The sequence below is a fragment of the Salmo trutta genome, chromosome 36, assembly GCF_901001165.1.
Source record: "Salmo trutta chromosome 36, fSalTru1.1, whole genome shotgun sequence".
Lineage (NCBI taxonomy): Eukaryota > Metazoa > Chordata > Actinopteri > Salmoniformes > Salmonidae > Salmo > Salmo trutta.
This window is the reverse complement of record NC_042992.1, coordinates 18,754,910-18,776,344: the sequence shown is the minus strand read 5'-3', so window position 1 is coordinate 18,776,344 and position 21,435 is coordinate 18,754,910. Positions and strand designations below refer to the sequence as shown.

Below are 21,435 nucleotides of genomic sequence, written 5' to 3'. Positions count from 1 at the left end.
CATATTCATTGTGAATATTTTGATAAACATTGCTCTGAGGCAGATTGGTATCTCATTATCTTAGTTCTGACTCAATAAACACAGTTTATTATGACACACACTCACACACACACACACACACACATACATTGCCGTCTCGTGATCCAATGACTTGTACAGTGAGTATTATCAATTATTAATATAAAGGTATCAATCCCACACTCTTTTTCTCTTCCTAAAGAAGTCAAAGGATTGATTGCTTGCTATAAAAGCAGGCGGAATATATTGGAGCGAACAGCAGCAGCCTCAAATGGCCAACAGTTGGTTTCAGAATGCTCAGCTCATTGTTCTGTTGTTATATCAAATAACCCATATAATAACCCACACAGAGATGAACATAATCATTAGCATAGATATTAAAATAATATTTTGACTGTGAATTAGGTCTGAATTTTGATACATTGCTGGGGTTCTTTTTCACCGGCAGAGGACATCCCTCCCTGCAGTTTATTTTATGACTGTGGTTCTGTTCCAAAAGCCACCATATTCCCTACATAGTTGCACTACTTTTGACCAGAGCCCTACGAGCCGTGGTGAAAAGTATTGCACTACATAAGGAAAAGGGTGGCTTTTGAGACGCAACCAATGACTCACTGTGATATGGATCGTGTCTGTTCCATCAACTGGTTAATATGCGTTAGCACATCTCTGAGGGTGCAGAATATATTTTCCCTTCCATTAGATTAAGTCTAAAGGTGTTCACTCTTTTTGTTCCTGGAATACAGAGACACCAGTAGTCACAATACTATGTTTCCTACCAGTTAAAATGTTAAGTACATTAAAACTACCCAAGTCATACCCTTATTGTTACCCTATAATAATGGCTATAATTATAATTACATTTATTGCATTTATTTGTTAGGGACCTTGGATATCAATCAACATTCCTGTAAATGTGCCAGCTGGCTAGTTTTCAACTGTAGTCCCTGGGAAGGTAGATAAAAGCATTTATACTTAGAACACAATGTTTGTTGAAATCCACGAAACCTAATGAAATCTGATAGTTTTGGACACTTCTGTCTCAGAGATCAGTGCAGCGACAGGTGCATGGTATCCAGCTGCTGGGATGAAGAGCCAGAACAGACACAGTGGTTTGTTTCCCTGTCTAAAGCCAAAAAGCAGAGAGAGAGACAGTACCTTAACTGCTGAGTTGCCTGCAGTGTGGTGATGGCTTAAAGAGGATCCTCCACACTCCACTCTCCTAATGGCATCGCTTTATCATCGTCTGTAGGCTCCAACAGAGCATATCCCTCCCTCCTTCCATCTTTCGTTCCCTCTATCTCTCTCTGTCTCTCTCTCTGTCTCTCTCGCTCTCTCTTTCTCTCTCTCTCTCTCTCTCCCTCTCTCTCTCATGCATCCCAGTGCCTAATTTATTTCACTTCCACCAAACAGCAAAAGATGACTATCTACATTACAGACCTTAGGTACATGCACTACAGTGTACATGTGTGTGCATGCGTGTGTGTGTGCGAGTGAACGGTGAAGAGCAAAAAATAAAAAATAACATGAACATGACGCACCTTATCTTTAGTGGCGATGGCGCCAGCAGTGACACTCTACTCATATCTCCCATGATCTTCCCCTTCAATTTGCTCCCTCCTGTTATTCTTTTGGACACATGGTGTGTTTTCCACAATGGGACTGTCCCCTTATCTTCTCTTGACACTCCCAGATGATAAAAGAGGAAGGGGAAGTTAATACACAGGCTGTGTCCCAAATCACACCCTATTATCCCTATAGTGCACTACTTTTGGGCCCTGGTGCACTAAAGAAAGAATAGGGTGGTATTTGGGAGGCAGCTTGTGTAGAGTAGAGTAGAGAGTCTTCCTGGGTGGTCACTGTGGAGAGACTCCAGGGGGTTGGTGATGTACCGGGATATACAGGATATGACTGATATGGTTGAGTGGACTGAATGGGCCTAGAGACCTGGGGGAAAATCTATAGATGACGCCATGAATGGTGAGGTTCAAGTTCAGCGACACATACCCTTTTTAATTAGAACACACACATACACACACATGCAGCTTTGCTGACTTGGCCAACCATAGATGAGCCCAGCTGACATTTTTACAGGATGTTTTTAGGGGCAGAGCCTTTTAACTCAGCCCACCAACATGCTCTGGGTTTGCAGTATGTACATGCTCCTACCTCCTCCCAGTCCATGCTCCTACCTCCTCCCAGTCCATGCTCCTCCCTCCTCCCAATCAATGCTCCTCCCTCCTCCCAGTCAATGCTCCTCCCTCCTCCCAGCCCATGCTCCTCCCTCCTCCCAGTCCATGCTCCTCCCTCCTCCCAGTCCATGCTCCTCCCTCCTCCCAGTCCATGCTCCTCCCTCCTCCCAGTCAATGCTCCTCCCTCCTCCCAGTCAATGCTCCTCCCTCCTCCCAGTCCATGCTCCTCCCCCCTCCCAGTCCATGCTCCTCCCTCCTCCCAGTCCATGCTCCTCCCTCCTCCCAGTCCATGCTCCTCCCTCCTCCCAGTCAATGCTCCTCCCTCCTCCCAGTCCATGCTCCTCCCTCCTCCCAGTCCATGCTCCTCCCTCCTCCCAGTCCATGCTCCTCCCTTCTCCCAGTCCATGCTCCTCCCTCCTCCCAGTCCATGCTCCTTCCTTCTCCCAGTCCATGCTCCTTCCTTCTCCCAGTCCATGCTCCTCCCTCCTCCCAGTCCATGCTCCTCCCTCCTCCCAGTCCATGCCTTCCCTCCTCCCAGTCCATGCTCCTCCCTCCTCCCAGTCCATGCCCCTCCCAGTCCATGCTCCTCCCTCCTCCCAGTCCATGCTCCTCCCAGTCCATGCTCCTCCCGCCTTCCCAGTCCATGCTCCTCCCAGTCCATGCTCCTCCCGCCTTCCCAGTCCATGCTCCTCCCAGTCCATGCTCCTCCCGCCTTCCCAGTCCATGCTCCTCCCCTCCCAGTCTCTGCCCATTTTATCTTTGAACAATGATGCAGTAAAAGCAGGGCACACAACAGTGTAATCAGTGTAATCAGGTCAGATTGCATGTTCCTCCCTTCTTTATTATTGTAAATGTCTATATGTTTTTCTGTTTGATATTCCATCAAGCCCTGTCCGGGGGGAGACAGAGCTTAAGTATTTTGCTCTGATGACGTCAGCTAGGCTGTGCCTCTCTCTTTCTCACTCTCTCTTAGCATTAAGAAGTTGGATTTTAATTTGGGAGTAAATGGATAACAGAGGACTTTCATTGATTAACATTAGGCAAAAAAAGTGTTGCTCCGGTTTAATCCTGCTTTAATGCAACATCCAGGAGTCAAACTGTGGGGATTTTGGAAAGGAGGGAGAGAAGAGTAGAGGAAGATGAGAGGGGGATACCTAGTCAGATGTACAACTGAATTTATTCATTTAACTAGGCAAGTCAGTTAAGAAAACATTTTTATATTCAATGACAGCCTAGGAACAGTGGGTTAACTGCCTTGTTCAGGGGCAGAACAAGAGATTTTTTATCTTGTCAGCTCAGGGATTTGATCTTGCAACCTTTCAGTTACTAGTCCAACACTCTAACCACTAGGCTACCTGCCGCCCCAGTTGAATACCTTCAACTGAAATGTGTCTTCCGCATTTAACTCAACCCCTGAATCAGAGAGGTGCGAGGGGCTGCCTTTAGGAGAGGCGAGGAAGAGTGATATATGTACTGTGTAGATCTCAGATTGGGATTTCTGTACACAGGAGTGTCGGTAAAGTAGGCTAAAGCTTTGTTGGTGTTGTCTATCCATTTACAGTATCAAGCCAAAGTAGAAAAAGTCAAAAACAACTTGAATCCATTGTCCTTTTGGGATCCTCTAAAGCTTTTTGGAGTCTTTGAACAAACATACTGTATCAGGTGGGAAGATTTGTGAGCAGATTGGGTTTTTGTTTCATGTGTGTTTGTGATTATATAAAGCCTATTCACACCGACCGACAGACACGTAGGCAAATACTCATGCATGCATACACACACACAAACACCCTCTCTCCCTCTCTGAAGTGAGAACAGGTGGCTGTGTGTAAATAATTGGAATTGCACTTGAGAATTCTTTTTGTCTGATTATCTGTCTGAGTAATTTTAGCTTTTGACCTAAACTGCACTGCATTGCAGATTCCTTTCCACCTGTCTTTTGTTTCCCTCGGCTCACAAGTTCATATTCCATCATAAAGCAATTTCGGGAACGTTTCGCCTGTGTCACTCGCTGCTGCATTTACAATGGATTTGTTTCCCCACCTTACTCACATTTTCTAATGTGCTTGTTTCCTTGTTTACAGGAGCACTAGCTCCCTTCATTGTCGAGCTGAAATCCATCATAACCCATGGTGTTGCCTCAGATTTGTAAGGGACCAGGCGCTCTGTGCAGGCTACAGGGGTTGGGGTTTACCCAGTAGGATGTAAGTAGTCTTGTCTAAGCCAAAATGGTCCGTATGGCAGGAGCCTATGTCCTGCTTCTGTATTGCTAAGCAGCTTGATGTTCAAGTACACCACTGTCACGTGTGCTCCCTCTCCGGCCTCTAGGTCACCAGGCTGCTCGTTATGGTGCACACCTGTCATCATCGTTACACGCACCTGCACGTCATCACTCACCTGGACTCCATCACTTCCTTGATTACCTGCCCTATATGTGTCACTCCCTTTGGGTCCTCATTGTTTCTGTTTCCTGTCTGTGCATTGTTCCAGTGTCTTGTTTTGTATTATGTTTCATTTATTTATTAAAACACTCACTCCCTGAACTAACTGACTATCAGCGCACATTGTTACAACTACCTGGACAGGAAGCTAGTCTATCGCAGGGCCTTACCCCCAATCCATCTCCTTAATTCTGAGTGCCAAGCAATTAGTTTAGTATAAACTGTGTTAAAAAATTAACAGGTTGTTTCCAGAATGAACTGTTTCCATTTTGGTAGGATTTAGATCAAATGTGCCACAAAACATTCTGGATGATCGATGTTGATTGTTTTGTTTTGGCCAAAATGTCCATTACTGCAGTCACACCTGATGATGACTGACCTGTGTCTTTTTGTGTATACTGTGGCTGGTTCCTCTCTCTCTCTCTCTCTCTCTCTCTCTCTCTCTCTCTCTCTCTCTCTCTCTCTCTCTCTCTCTCTCTCTCTCTCTCTCTCTCTCTCTCTCTCTCTCTCTCTCTCTCTCTCTCTCTCTCTCTCTCTCTCTCTCTCTCTCTCTCTCTCTCTCTCTCTTAAAGCAACACACTAATGCTTGAGGGGACAAGAGAAATAGCTTCAGTCAGGTTTCAGGACACATCTTTTGTGTGTCAATAAATTGCGTAAATAAATAACCCCTGTCTTTATTCCAAACGAGCTGTACGGTTGGGTCCTATCTCATTGCCTTACAAGGCACAGAGTAGCTGGCCAAAGGAAACCACCTCCGCTCAGAAAGGACCTATTATTAGCTACTTCCTCAGAACCATTTCAGGCAGGTTATCACCTGAAAATGAACAAGAAGGATCCCCCACAGACATACACAGGCCACACACACACGCACAAACACACCCCACTAGCACAGTAACAATAGGACAAATATGAAATGATCTTGCCTGCTTGCAACAGATCCTTGATCCACTCGAATAGAAAGCTGAACACGCAGGATTACCATTCTAACTGGTTATTGGTGGTTGTGCAGTAGGCACTTGTTTTAATGGAAGTGCTCTATTTCATAATTTTGTCTCTTGTGTCATGCAGTCTGGTGTGTGGTAGGCTTGTGTGTGGTAGGCTTGATTACCAACAACGATTAGACGGCCTACAGGGAGGAGGTGAGGGCCCTCGGAGTGTGGTGTCAGGAAAATAACCTCTCACTCAACGTCAACAAAACAAAGGAGATGATCATGGACTTCAGGAAACAGCAGAGGGAGCACCCCCCCATCCACATCGACGGGACAGTAGTGAAGTTCCTCGGCGTACACATCACGGACAAACTGAAATGGTCCACCCACGCAGACAACGTGGTGAAGAAGGCGCAACACCAAAAACACTCACACATTTTTATAGATGCACAATCGAGAGCATCCTTTCGGGCTGTATCACCGTCTGGTACGGCAACTGCTCCGCCCATAACCGTAAGGCTCTCCAGAGGGTAGTGAGGTCTGCACAACGCATCACCGGGGGCAAACTGCCCTCCAGGTCACCTACAGCACCCGATGTCACAGGAAGGCCAAAAATATCATCAAGGACAACAACCACCCGAGCCACTGCCTGTTCACCCCGCTATCACCCAGAAGGGGAATTCAGTACAGGTGCATCAAAGCTGGGACCTAGAGACTGAAAAACAGCTTCTATGCCATCAGACTGTTAAACAGCCATCACTAACATTGAGTGGCTGCTGCCAACATACTGACTCAACTCTAGCCACTTTAATAATGGAACAATTGATGTAATAAATGTATCACTAGCCACTTTAAACAATGCCAATTTATATAATGTTTACATACCCTACATTCTCCTCTGTTCCTCTGGTGATGTAGAGGTTAATCCAGGTCCTGCAGTGCCTAGCTCCACTCCCACTCCCCAGGTGCTCTCATTTGTTGACATCATAGATCTGCAGAGAGAAGAGTTCCCTTTAGTTCAGTTCTGTTCATTGCAAAGTATGACTTTGTTTTCATGAACTTCTATCTCAAGGCCATCAGACTGTTAAACAGCCATCACTAACATTGAGTGGCTGCTGCCAACAAACTGACTCAAATCTCAAGCCACTTTAATAATAAAAAATTGGATGTAATAAATGTATCACTAGTCACTTTAAACAATGCCACTTTATATAGTGTTTACATACCCTACATTACTCATCTCATATGTATATACTGTACTCTATACCATCTACTGCATCTTGCCTATGCCGTTCGGCCCTCGCTCATCCATATATTTATATGTACATATTCTTATTCATTCCTTTACACTTGTGTGTAGAAGGTAGTTGTTGTGACATTGTTAGATTACTTGTTAGATATTACTGCAAGGTCGGAACTAGAAGCACAAGCATTTCGCTACACTCGCATTAACATGTGCTAACCATGTGTATGTGACCAATAAAATTTGATTTGATTTGATTTATAGTAATGATGGCTGTTAATAAGTAAACACACATCATTCCCACCTAGCTTTTCAAGTTGTATTAGTAGTATGTACAGGAAAAACATGGTATACACCGTCAAATGAAATGCTTACTTCTCGACAATGCAACAACAATAAGAAATTGATTAAAACCTACAGTATAATGTTACCTGGCTGACTGTTGGGCCCTGATTAAAACCTACAGTATAATGTTACCTGGTTGGCTGTGGGGGGCTGATTAAAACCTACAGTATAATGTTACCTGGCTGACTGTTGGGCCCTGATTAAAACCTACAGTATAATGTTACCTGGTTGGCTGTGGGGGGCTGATTAAAACCTACAGTATAATGTTACCTGGTTGGCTGTGGGGGGCTGATTAAAACCTACAGTATAATGTTACCTGGCTGGCTGTGGGGGCTGATTAAAACCTACAGTATAATGTTACCTGGCTGGCTGTGGGGGCCTGATTAAAACCTACAGTGTAATGTTACCTGGCTGACTGTGGGGGCCTGATTAAAACCTACAGTATAATGTTACCTGGTTGGCTGTGGGGGGCTGATTAAAACCTACAGTATAATGTTACCTGGTTGGCTGTGGGGGGGCTGATTAAAACCTACAGTATAATGTTACCTGGTTGGCTGTGGGGGGCTGATTAAAACCTACAGTATAATGTTACCTGGTTGGCTGTGGGGGGCTGATTAAAACCTACAGTATAATGTTACCTGGTTGGCTGTGGGGCTGATTAAAACCTACAGTATAATGTTACCTGACTGGCTGTGGGGGCCTGATTAAAACCTACAGTATAATGTTACCTGGTTGGCTGTGGGGGGCTGATTAAAACCTACAGTATAATGTTACCTGGCTGGCTGTGGGGGGCTGATTAAAACCTACAGTATAATGTTACCTGGTTGGCTGTGGGGGCCTGATTAAAACCTACAGTATAATGTTACCTGGTTGGCTGTGGGGGGCTGATTAAAACCTAGAGTATAATGTTACCTGGTTGTCTGTGGGGGGCTGATTAAAACCTAGAGTATAATGTTACCTGGTTGGCTGTGGGGGGCTGATTAAAACCTACAGTATAATGTTACCTGGTTGGCTGTGGGGGGCTGATTAAAACCTACAGTATAATGTTACCTGGTTGGCTGTGGGGGGCTGATTAAAACCTAGAGTATAATGTTACCTGGTTGGCTGTGGGGGCCTGATTAAAACCTACAGTATAATGTTACCTGGCTGGCTGTGGGGGGGCTGATTAAAACCTACAGTATAATGTTACCTGGTTGGCTGTGGGGGCCTGATTAAAACCTACAATATAATGTTACCTGGCTGGCTGTGGGCGGGCTGATTAAAACGTACAGTATAATGTTACCTGGTTGGCTGTGGGGGCCTGATTAAAACCTACAGTATAATGTTACCTGGCTGGCTGTGGGGGCCTGATTAAAACCTACAGTATAATGTTACCTGGTTGGCTGTGGGGGGCTGATTAAAACCTACAGTATAATGTTACCTGGTTGGCTGTGGGTGGGGCCTGATTAAAACCTACAGTATAATGTTACCTGGCTGGCTGTGGGGGCCTGATTAAAACCTACAGAGTAATGTTACCTGGCTGGCTGTGTGGGGCTGATTAAAACCTACAGTATAATGTTACCTGGTTGGCTGTGGGGGGGCTGATTAAAACCTACAGTATAATGTTACCTGGTTGGCTGTGGGGGCCTGATTAAAACCTACAGTATAATGTTACCTGGTTGGCTGTGGGGGCCTGATTAAAACCTACAGTATAATGTTACCTGGCTGGCTGTGGGGGGGCTGATTAAAACCTACAGTATAATGTTACCTGGTTGGCTGTGGGGGGCCTGATTAAAACCTACAGTATAATGTTACCTGGTTGGCTGTGGGGGGGCTGATTAAAACCTACAGTATAATGTTACCTGGTTGGCTGTGGGGGGCTGATTAAAACCTACAGTATAATGTTACCTGGTTGGCTGTGTGGCTGATTAAAACCTACAGTATAATGTTACCTGGTTGGCTGTGGGGGGGCTGATTAAAACCTACAGTATAATGTTACCTGGTTGGCTGTGGGGGGCTGATTAAAACCTACAGTATAATGTTACCTGGTTGGCTGTGGGGCTGATTAAAACCTACAGTATAATGTTACCTGGTTGGCTGTGGGGGCCTGATTAAAACCTACAGTATAATGTTACCTGGTTGGCTGTGGGGGGGTTGATTAAAACCTACAGTATAATGTTACCTGGTTGGCTGTGGGGGGCTGATTAAAACCTACAGTATAATGTTACCTGGTTGGCTGTGGGGCTGATAAAAACCTACAGTATAATGTTACCTGGTTGGCTGTGGGGGGCTGATTAAAACCTACAGTATAATGTTACCTGGCTGGCTGTGGGGGCCTGATTAAAACCTACAGTATAATGTTACCTGGCTGGCTGTGGGGGCCTGATTAAAACCTACAGTATAATGTTACCTGGTTGGCTGTGGGGGGGCTGATTAAAACCTAAAGTATAATGTTACGTGGTTGGCTGTGGGGGGCTGATTAAAACCTACAGTATAATGTTACCTGGTTGGCTGTGGGGCTGATTAAAACCTACAGTATAATGTTACCTGGTTGGCTGTGGGGGGGGGGGGGGGGGGCTGATTAAAACCTACAGTATAATGTTACCTGGTTGGCTGTGGGGGGCTGATTAAAACCTACAGTATAATGTTACCTGGTTGGCTGTGGGGGGCTGATTAAAACCTATAGTATAATGTTACCTGGTTGGCTGTGGGGCTGACTTAAACCTACAGTATAATGTTACCTGGTTGGCTGTGTGGGGCTGATTAAAACCTACAGTATAATGTTACCTGGCTGGCTGTGGGGGCCTGATTAAAACCTACAGTATAATGTTACCTGGCTGGCTGTGGGGGGCTGATTAAAACCTACAGTATAATATTACCTGGTTGGCTGTGGGGGCCTGATTAAAACCTACAGTATAATGTTACCTGGCTGGCTGTGGGGGCCTGATTAAAACCTACAGTGTAATGTTACCTGGCTGACTGTGGGGGCCTGATTAAAACCTACAGTATAATGTTACCTGGTTGGCTGTGGGGGGCTGATTAAAATCTACAGTATAATGTTACCTGGCTGGCTGTGGGGGCCTGATTAAAACCTACAGTATAATGTTACCTGGTTGGCTGTGGGGGCCTGATTAAAACCTACAGTATAATGTTACCTGGCTGGCTGTGGGGGCCTGATTAAAACCTACAGTGTAATGTTACCTGGCTAACTGTGGGGGCCTGATTAAAACCTACAGTATAATGTTACCTGGTTGGCTGTGGGGGGCTGATTAAAACCTACAGTATAATGTTACCTGGCTGGCTGTGGGGGCCTGATTAAAACCTACAGTATAATGTTTCCTGGCTGGCTGTGGGGGCCTGATTAAAACCTACAGTATAATGTTACCTGGTTGGCTGTGGGGGGCTGATTAAAACCTACAGTATAATGTTACCTGGTTGGCTGTGGGGGGCTGATTAAAACCTACAGTATAATGTTACCTGGTTGGCTGTGGGGGGCTGATTAAAACCTATAGTATAATGTTACCTGGTTGGCTGTGGGGCTGACTAAAACCTACAGTATAATGTTACCTGGTTGGCTGTGTGGGGCTGATTAAAACCTACAGTATAATGTTACCTGGCTGGCTGTGGGGGCCTGATTAAAACCTACAGTATAATGTTACCTGGCTGGCTGTGGGGGGCTGATTAAAACCTACAGTATAATATTACCTGGTTGGCTGTGGGGGCCTGATTAAAACCTACAGTATAATGTTACCTGGCTGGCTGTGGGGGCCTGATTAAAACCTACAGTGTAATGTTACCTGGCTGACTGTGGGGGCCTGATTAAAACCTACAGTATAATGTTACCTGGTTGGCTGTGGGGGGCTGATTAAAACCTACAGTATAATGTTACCTGGCTGGCTGTGGGGGCCTGATTAAAACCTACAGTATAATGTTACCTGGTTGGCTGTGGGGGCCTGATTAAAACCTACAGTATAATGTTACCTGGCTGGCTGTGGGGGCCTGATTAAAACCTACAGTGTAATGTTACCTGGCTAACTGTGGGGGCCTGATTAAAACCTACAGTATAATGTTACCTGGTTGGCTGTGGGGGGCTGATTAAAACCTACAGTATAATGTTACCTGGCTGGCTGTGGGGGCCTGATTAAAACCTACAGTATAATGTTTCCTGGCTGGCTGTGGGGGCCTGATTAAAACCTACAGTATAATGTTACCTGGTTGGCTGTGGGGGGCTGATTAAAACCTACAGTATAATGTTACCTGGTTGGCTGTGGGGGGCTGATTAAAACCTACAGTATAATGTTACCTGGTTGGCTGTGGGGGGCTGATTAAAACCTACAGTATAATGTTACCTGGCTGGCTGTGGGAGGCTGATTAAAACCTACAGTATAATGTTACCTGGCTGACTGTTGGGGGCTGATTAAAACCTACAGTGTAATGTTACCTGGCTGGCTGTGGGGGGCTGATTAAAACCTACAGTATAATGTTACCTGGCTGACTGTGGGGGGCTGATTAAAACCTACAGTATAATGTTACCTGGCTGACTGTTGGGGGCTGATTAAAACCTACAGTGTAATGTTACCTGGCTGGCTGTGGGGGCCTGATTAAAACCTACAGTATAATGTTACCTGGTTGGCTGTGGGGGCCTTATTAAAACCTACAGTGTAATGTTACCTGGTTGGCTGTGGGGGCGTGATTAAAACCTACAGTATAATGTTACCTGGTTGGCTGTGGGGCCTTGATTAAAACCTACAGTATAATGTTACCTGGCTGGCTGTGGGGGCCTGATTTAAACCTACAGTATAATGTTACCTGGCTGGCTGTGGGGGCCTGATTAAAACCTACAGTATAATGTTACCTGGTTTGCTGTGGGGGCCTGATTAAAGCCTACAGTATAATGTTACCTGGCTGGCTGTATTTGTATTTATTATGGATCCCCATTAGCCGCTGGCAAAGCTGCTGCTACTCTTCTTGGGGGGCCTTGATCAAAGCTGCTCCTTCTTCTCTGATGCACTGATTTCTCCCAATCCAACTACCACCCTTCGTACACTCCTCTAATAGCAATGGGGGCTTTGCAGCTCTCGCATAACACTACACACAAAGATACACACACGCACTCACAAGCGTATGCCAACACACACACAAACATGCTATAACCCTAACCCAGCACCCCTCCTACTCATGATCCCTGCTTCTTAAAGCCACCTCGTCCCTGACCCCTCTTTTGTCTGAGCAATAATGCAAGGATGGGATTTAAAGATAATCTAACCCCTGGCCGTCTTCCTCTTCTCGTCCTCTTCCTCCTGCCTCCCCTGTCTCTGAGTCCTCAGCCTCACGGCACAGGGCTGTTAAAAAAGAGCGCTGTCTTCAAGTTTTCTATCACACTGTATCACACCGCGTGGATCAGACCCGACCAGGGACCTGGCTCAGGGGAGTGGAGACTGTCGGCAGCAGACGGAAATGACTTGAGACACCAAGAGCAGGGAGAGTCAGAGTCACATGCAAGATGCTGCTCCCTCCTCAGTGCCGTCTGAGCAGCATCCTTCCCCTGGCTGAGACTGTAGATGTGCAGCTCTGACAATATAACAAGGCACTTCCTGAGTCTTGTGTGTCTGGGGTTCACTGCCAACAATGTGTGTGACTCGTACTTTTAGGACACACTCAAAGTTGTGCCATGGTCCTGCTCTTAAGAGCAGTCAGTCAGTTTTAATGTGATGTATTTAATTTACACTGAGAGATTTGGACTGAAGTTGAACCTCGGGGGGGTCAAAGCTCCTTACTCAAAAAGTTTTTTTCTCTCCCCTGATGTGCCCCCCACCACACACACACACACACACACACACACACACACACACACACACACACACACACACACACACACACACACACACACACACACACACACACACACACACACAGTGAGGTAAGAGTGATGAAGAAGGGTAATTTAAGGGGAGGGAGCTCTTGTCTCGAACACAAAAATTCACATTGTTCCTAACATGGGTTTCTTGGAGATATGGAGAGAGAGATAGAGTGTAAAGGTAATTATTTTAATGGATGCGATAACTGTTGTGATTTATTCAAAATATGATACTAGTAATATCGTCATAACATCTAGTGGCGGTGAGTGAAACGGCGCATGGGGCATTAAATAAATCACCCTAGCTGCTGCTGCGGCTGCTTTATGCACCACCCGCCAAAGCTCCCCCTCTGCAAAATGCATGATGGGTAGCAATACATCTGCTTTTACGGGGTTTTGTTCCATTAACTCTGAATTTGATGGTTATTGTTCAGTGTCAGGGTCCAGAGCCCTGATCCCAGGCCTTGTAGTTGAGCTCTGAGCAGCAACATGAATAATAATAATAACCCAGGAAGTCTATTCTGTCAGTTCCAATTCCAGATTTGCTTCTGAGCCCTCTAGATGGTTTACATCTATGGTATCCAGGCACAAAATGCGAGGCAGGAATCAGAACCAGAAAGCGACGATTCATGTTTCATGTGATTTACATCCAGGATATGTCCATAGTGGTGAACTAGTACTGTATGTAAATACATGTGATCAAATGTGCTGTTATATATGAACTGAAAATGATGTGTATGTAAAATGTCATGTACAAAGAAAAAGTTTGCCATTTTTATTACCCTGACGATAGACCGTTGTTGTCACATGCACTTTCCAATGGTGTTGTTTTGTTCTCTCTACTTCTGTCCTCCATTTCTCCACTCTCTCCATCCTGTAGCCGAGTGCGGCTCATCTGTCGTAAACAATGAGGGGATTATGTTGTCGCCAAACTACCCAATGAACTACGAGAACAACCATGAGTGCATCTACAGCATCCAGGTGCAGGCTGGGAAGGGAATCAACATCTCTGCCAGGACCTTCCATCTGGCACAGGGGGACATTCTCAAGGTACTGGTCTCTCTCTCTCTCTCTCTCTCTCTCTCTCTCTCTGTCTGCTGGAGTGTATAGTACTCCTGTGATGGTCAATGACACTTAAGCATGTGGATTCTGTCCATGGTAATAAGCCTTGTCTGCGCCAGATAAATAGTTGCATGGATTCTTAATCTCATCAATGGCCTTATGCTGGCTACAGTAGCCTGGAATCCAACTGAATTTTAACAACATGTTGCCTCAAGAGCAGCTCTCATTGAGTTAAGAATGGCATCTTTAACAAGGACCTACCCTCTCCTGTCATAAACCATTAGCAAATGTAATCCGGTACTTAGACAGTGCTAATAATCAGACTAAAAAGGCAATACTTTACACACTTGACATTACAATGACATATCAAATCAAATCAAATGTATTTGTCACATACACATGGTTAGCAGGTGTTAATACAAGTGTAGCGAAATGCTTGTGCTTCTAGTTCCGACCATGCAGTAATATCTAACAAGTAATATAACCTAACAATTTCACAACAACTACCTTATACACACAAGTGTAAAGGAATGAATACGAATATGTACATGAAAATATATAAATGAGTGATGGCCGAACGGCATAGGCAAGATGTAATAGATGGTACAGTATATACATATGAGATGAGTAATGTAGGTTATGAAAACATTATATGACGTGACATTGTTTAAAGTGGCTAGTGATACATTACATCAAGATGGCAAGATGCAGTAGATGGTATAGAGTACAGTATATACATATGAGATGAGCAATGTAGGGTATGAGAACATTATATAAAGTGGCATTGTAGTGGCTAGTGATACATTTAATTACATCAGATGGCAAGATGCAGTAGATGGTATAGCGTACAGTATATACATAAGAGATGAGTAATGTAGGGTAAGTAAACATTATATAATATAAAGTGGCTAGTGATAAATTGATTACATCAATTGTCCCATTATTAAAGTGGGTGGAGTTGAGTCAGTATGTTGGCAGCAGCAACTCAATGTTAGTGATGGCTGTTTAACAGTCTGATGGCCTTGAGATAGAAGTTCATGAGAACAAAGTCATACTTTGCAATGAACAGAACTGAACTAAAGGGAACTCTTCTCTCTGCAGATCTATGATGGTAAAGACAGCATGGCCCATGTCCTAGGGGCATTCACAGGCTCATCCATGCTGGGTCTAACCCTCATTAGTACCTCAAACCACCTGTGGCTGGAGTTCTACTCTGACCCGGAGTCCACCGGAGAGGGCTTCAAGCTGGTTTACTCTAGTAAGTTACCAACCAGTCAGTGTGCAGTGGTTCTGATAACATGTGTTATAATGTATAAAAATAAGGAAAGAAAGTCACACACTTTAATGGATAAAACTAACCAACGTTTCTACCCTGAAGAAGGCACTGCGTTGCCTAAACATTGGTTAGTTTTACCCATTAAATTGTTTGGAACATAATATTAAGTGTGACTTTTTTTCCCTATTTCTATTAGAGGTCGACCGATTATGATTTTTCAACGCCAATACCAATACCCATTATTGGAGGACCAAAAAAAGCCGGTACCGATTAATCGCCTGATTTTTATATCTATATATTTGTAATAATGACAATTACAACAATACTGAATTAACACTTTTAATTTAACTTAATATAATACATAAATAAAATCTATTTAGTCTCAAATAAATAATGAAACATGTTCAATTTGGTTTAAATAATGCAAAAACACAGTGTTGGAGAAGAAAGTAAAGTGCAATATGTGCCATGTAAAAAAGCTAACGTTTAAATTCCTTGCTCAGAACATGAGAACATATGAAAGCTGGAGGTTTCTTTTAACATGAGTCTTCAATATTCCCAGTTAAGAAGTTTTAGGTTGTAGTTATTCTAGGAATTATAGGACTATTTCTCTCTATACCATTTGTATTTCATATACCTTGGACTACTGGATGTTCTTATAGGCACTATAGTATTGCCAGCCTAATCTCGGGAGTTGATAGGCTTGAAGTCATAAACAGCGCTGTGCTTCATGCATTGCGAAGAGCTGCTGGCAAACGCAGGAAAGTTCTGTTTATGAATGCTTACAAGCCTGCTGCTGCCTACCACCGCTCAGTCAGACTGCTCTATCAAATATAAAATCATAGATTTATTATAATATAATAAACACACAGAAATACAAGCCTTAGGTCATTAACATGGTCAAAACGTTTATTCTTTCAGTGAAATACAGAACCATTACGTATTTTATTGAATGGGTGGCAACCCTAAGTCTAAATATTGCTGTTACATTGCACAACCTTCAATGTTATGTCATAATTACGTACAATTCTGGCAAATTAATTACAGTCTTTGTTAGCAAGAAATGGTCTTCACACAGTTCGCAATGAGCCAGGCAGCCCAAACTGCTGCATGTCCCCTGACTCTGCTTGCACTGAACGCAAGAGAAGTGACACAATTTCCCTAGTTAATATTGGCTGCTAGCATGAATTTCTTTTAACTAAATATGCAGGATTAAAAAAATATACTTGTGTATTGATTTTAAGAAAATAACCGAAACGTTGCAAGATCGAATCCCCGAGCTGACAAGGTACAAATCGGTTGTTCTGCCCCTGAACAAGGCAGTTAACCCACTGTTCCTAGGCTGTCATTGAAAATAAGAATTTGTTCTTAACTGACTTGCCTAGTTAAATAAAGGTAAAATAAAAAGTGGTCATGTTAAGATTGATTGATTTTTATAAGATAAGTTTAATGCTAGCTAGCAACTTGCCTTGGTTCTTTGCTGCACTCGCGTAACAGGTGATCAGCCTGCCACGCAGTCTCCACGTGGATTGCAATGTAATCGGCCATAATCGGCGTCCAAAAATGCCGATTACCGATTGTTATGAAAACTTTAAATCGGTCGACCTCTAATTTCTATACAGTTTACCCTGCGTTACTCAGCACCTCTACAAACATTTTGGGGTATGCATCAGCTCAATGTCTTTTTACTGCATTAACTCTAATAACTTTCATTAACAGGTGGTTATTAGGCATGTGTTAAGGATTTGCTGAACAATTGTTTACAAATTGTTAGTCAATGCGTTTTACTGGATCTATTATTGGCTTATTCTAAAATGTTTCCTTGGTTCCTATGGATTCAGCGGGGGATGGGGTCATGATTGATGATTTAGCTAGGACCCTAATATAAGTCTTCCTGTGGGAGTGGGACGGGCTGTATGTGAAATTAGCTGGTCATGTGATGTGTTACGTCATCTTTGTCAGGATTCCCAATCATATTGATATTTATGAGAAATAGAGTGTCAGGTGTTCACTCTAGATATATAATCACACACCAGTTATTTTCCCACTACAGTCAGTCTTTCCATCTGCATTGTACAACAAGTACGACTTAAAGGGGTGATTGCGTCATAACTTTTAGAATTTTTTTTACAGCAGATTGCCCCTTTAAAGGGCATTAGAATTTTGTTGACAGCCAGGAGTGGATTTCAAGGGAATATTCCACAGCTTGGTCCATGGTATTATCAGTTCCCTGAAAAATAACTTCTACACTTGTCTTTGTTGACCTTGTCCTTGCCCCTCACACAAAACCAGACTATGTACCACCGCAGACACATAAAAAACACACGCATTCATCTTTAATACCATTTGTTGCGCTAGCTGGTAGCTAGCCTGTGTAACATTGGACAGGGTGTTAGTTCTGAGAGAGAAAAAACCCTATTAACCCACTGGTGGGCAATCTACTAAATCCGTGTCTAGTGGGAGATTTCATTCCACCTGCAAGATTAGCTGTTTGATTGCATAATAAAGGTCAGTGGAAGCCCAGGGCTAAATCCCAAATGACACCCTATTTCCTGTATAGTGCACTACTTTTGACCTGAGCCCTATTGGTTATCCAATAGTAGTGCACTATAGGGAATAGGTTGTAATTTGGGACAGTCAAGTAGCAAGCGGCGAGGCCACCACAGTTCAGCCACCACAATGGTTGGAGTGTGATTAAAAAATAAAAAGAACTCAGTCAAAGTATTTTCCGGACCCAGACTTTTGTTTCCGGTTGAATCCTATGAGACAATGACCTGTAATTAACGTGCAATCAGTGTGCTAGGTGAAAATTGCCACCGTTAGTCAGTCCCAGTATCATCCTGTCTCCACCACACACTATGTTAAGTTCAGTCAACCTTGTTTTTCTCTCAGTATAGTACAGTACATTGCTGTCATGGTAACTACTAAGTAGTCTATGAGTGCTGTGCTAGACATGAACGTTTATTCCCAAGTTCAGGGTGTACAGTTAATTGGAGGAGGGGCGGGTGGAACAAATGGAACAGGGTTTTGTATTTTGAAAGGTAGCTGTCATTGTTCTGAGGAGAGGACTGAGGTATACGTCTCATTTTAGCTTGGTTGCATTCTCCTATGAGAGAGCAGAGTTCAAACCTGCAAATATGAAATTGTCAGCTACGCTAAGATGTGTGGTGGCGTTTTGAAAGACAAGAAGAAAGGGTAATATCAATATTTATTTCCTATTCCTCTCAGTTCGCTGTGTAATTATGATGCTGTGTGATGATGAGTGCGAAAGGAAAACAATTATGAGAAGATAATAACAGGAAGTGTCTCTCACAGAGAGCCGGCCCACGCGCCTCATGTACCGACCAAAAGTTCCAGACACATCTCCAAATTAACCAAGTGCTTAATCCTAATTGTTCTGCCTGCTTAGTACAGGCCCCATCCCTGCCTGCGGGCCCAGTGGGATCCTCCAGTCAAATTTTCAGCCGTATTGACTGATTATAACGACCAACTTAACTTTCTCTCTGAGCCTCTAATAACATACATGCAACGCAAGCAGCACAGAAATAACAGGAAACGGCAGATCGGGATGGTCATTGCACTAATGACCCAAAAAAGAAGAAAGGATGCCAAAAACGTGTGTGTGGTCAAATCATATGCCTCCATGCCTGCGTGCTTGTGTTCACCCTAGCGAAGGTAACGTTTGTGTTAACATCACAGACCTGGTATCAAAAAGTGTTTCAAAGCTGAGCTTGATTGACCTCGCCAGAGGTAATGGATGGAACCAATTGAGTAGACGCAAAAAGTGTAAGCCCCGACCATATGGAACTTTAGGCAGACTGAACCGAATGCTCCAATCCTATTTGAACCCAGGTGTGTGATATTGGGACCTTGTCCTACACTGCCAAAAGGAAGATGAGCCTCTGAGCCTGTTTCCTCTTCATGTGTCTTCTTTCTAGGGAGTCTTTTCTGGCCACTGTGCTTCTGCTTGTTCGTTGGAGTCTACACTCTTGGAAAAAAGGGTTTGAAAAGGGTTCTTTGTGGAGGGATAGGATTCTACAAAAAACCATTTTAATTACAAATAATTTGTAGACTGCAAATTGACCGCAAGAAGCCCAAACAGGTATAATGTTTGGGGGGACAAACCATATTTATAACCTTTTTTATAACCTTTTTTTCTGAGTGCAAGTCGGGTTACTATAGAGCCCTTTTTGACAACTGCCCAAGAGAAAGGGGCTTTATAAATACATTTGATTGATTGCCCCCCCCTTTCTTCCAGGCTTTGAGCTTTCCCACTGCGAGGACCCTGGGGTGCCCCAGTTTGGCTTCAAGGTCAACGACCAGGGACACTTCTCTGGAAGCACCATCACCTATAGGTGCAACCCTGGCTACACCCTGCACGGCAGCGGAATTCTCAAGTGTATGACCGGAGAGAGACGTGCCTGGGACAATGTCCTGCCCTCTTGCATCGGTAAGGCAACTAAGTAAAAAGGACTGTGCACGTGTGCATATACAAGCACACACAGACATACTGTATGCTCACATGCACACACACACACAACCCACACTGGTCAACTCCTATGGTCAGGAACAACTGACATCTCTTAGCATAGCGGATTGGTAGACGGCTCCCTTCATCTATTTTCAACTAATATTAGCCCACAGTGCTTCTCCCAGTTAACCTAGCAGCAGAACAGTACTCCACCACAACCCAAGCCCTTCCTCTTCTCTCTTTATGTCAAGTTAACCACAGAAGAAAAAGTAGCCACAAGGTCCCTCCCATTTGTCATAATGATCTAAGCTGCAGCCAATGTGCCTCGCCAGCTGCATAATGTATTAACCAGGCTAGGGGAGTGCAAACCAGGCAGAGCTCCTGCAGGTCATTGATATGCTGAAGGAGAACAACCTGCACTGCAGGCTGCAGCTATGTAATATCCATTAATCAAGAGGGTTTAATTCAGCCTTATGTTGCACTATGTCCTCTTAATTGAACTTTGTCTAAAAATGTGCAGTGCTTTGCATTTCTTAAAGTGAATACAAATGTATTTGTTTTTTCCTTTTCTTTTGAATGAGTAATGTCTTGGAGAGATTGGTGTATGTGATAGTTGGATTAAACTAGCCAATACAGATTGGAGATATCTTCAATCTCCGAGGTAGATTGTACAGATGACTTTGAAGTTCTTGGTTGAAAGTGGGAATTTGTCCTCATTGGAGAAGGCACATGATGGGTATTGTGATAGCTATCGTTAGTTCCTTGAAAATACTGATTGATCCTAATTAGATTAAAAGAAGGGTGCCCTCAGTGACTTCAAATCAGATTGGATCTCACTATGATTCAGTTTGAACTAGATCTGATTAACCCCATCCTGTCAGTCTCTTTTATGAGGAAGAGATACAATGTACACTAGGGCCAGCCTTTACAACAACAACAAAATGCACAATTTGGAGTTTCACATGTGAAAACATGAATGGCCCCACATGAAATAGCTGTTTTCACATGTAAAACCATATATATTTTCACTTGTATTACATTTATAGTTCACAGGTTAACACCACCTTTTCACATGTGAGGAGAAAAACATGTTTTTTGCAGTTGTGAATTGCAGTTGCATATGTGACATTTGCAGAATATCGGATATGCAGTTTCACATGTGAAAAACTTTCAATGTGAAATTCACATTTTTATTAGAACATTTACATGTGAAAATCAAACACGTGAAAAACGAATTTGTAAGAAAACTCCACATGTGAAAATTTCACTTTTGGCCTCCCGAGTGGCACAGCGGTCTAAGGCACTGCATCGCAGTGCTAGAGGTGTCACTACAGACCCGGGTTCGATCCCAGGCTGTGTCGCAGGGAGACCCATGTGGTGGCGCACAATTGGCACAGCATTGTCCGGGTTAGGAAACGGTTTTGGCGGCCAGGATGTCCTTGTCTCATCGCAATCTAGCGACTCCTAGTGGCAGGCCAGTCGCATGCACACTGACTTAGGTCGCCAGTTTGTATTTGTATTTGTATTTATTATGGATCCCCATTACTCTTCCTGGGGTACGGGAAAATTAAGGCAGTTATACAATTTTAAAAACATTACAATACATTTATTACAATATTCACAAC

General features: G+C 43.8%; 1 protein-coding gene across 2 annotated transcripts in view; it reads left to right on the top strand.

Moving 5' to 3' along the window:
- Positions 1-21,435, top strand: part of LOC115175584 (CUB and sushi domain-containing protein 3) — a 670,680-nt gene that overhangs the window by 420,299 nt on the left and 228,946 nt on the right. For both annotated transcript variants that reach the window (XM_029734929.1, XM_029734928.1), the window contains 3 exons: positions 13,882-14,051; positions 15,165-15,321; positions 19,598-19,789. In XM_029734929.1, coding sequence (XP_029590789.1) covers positions 13,882-14,051; positions 15,165-15,321; positions 19,598-19,789 — 519 coding nt within the window. The remainder of the gene's footprint in view (positions 1-13,881; positions 14,052-15,164; positions 15,322-19,597; positions 19,790-21,435) is intronic.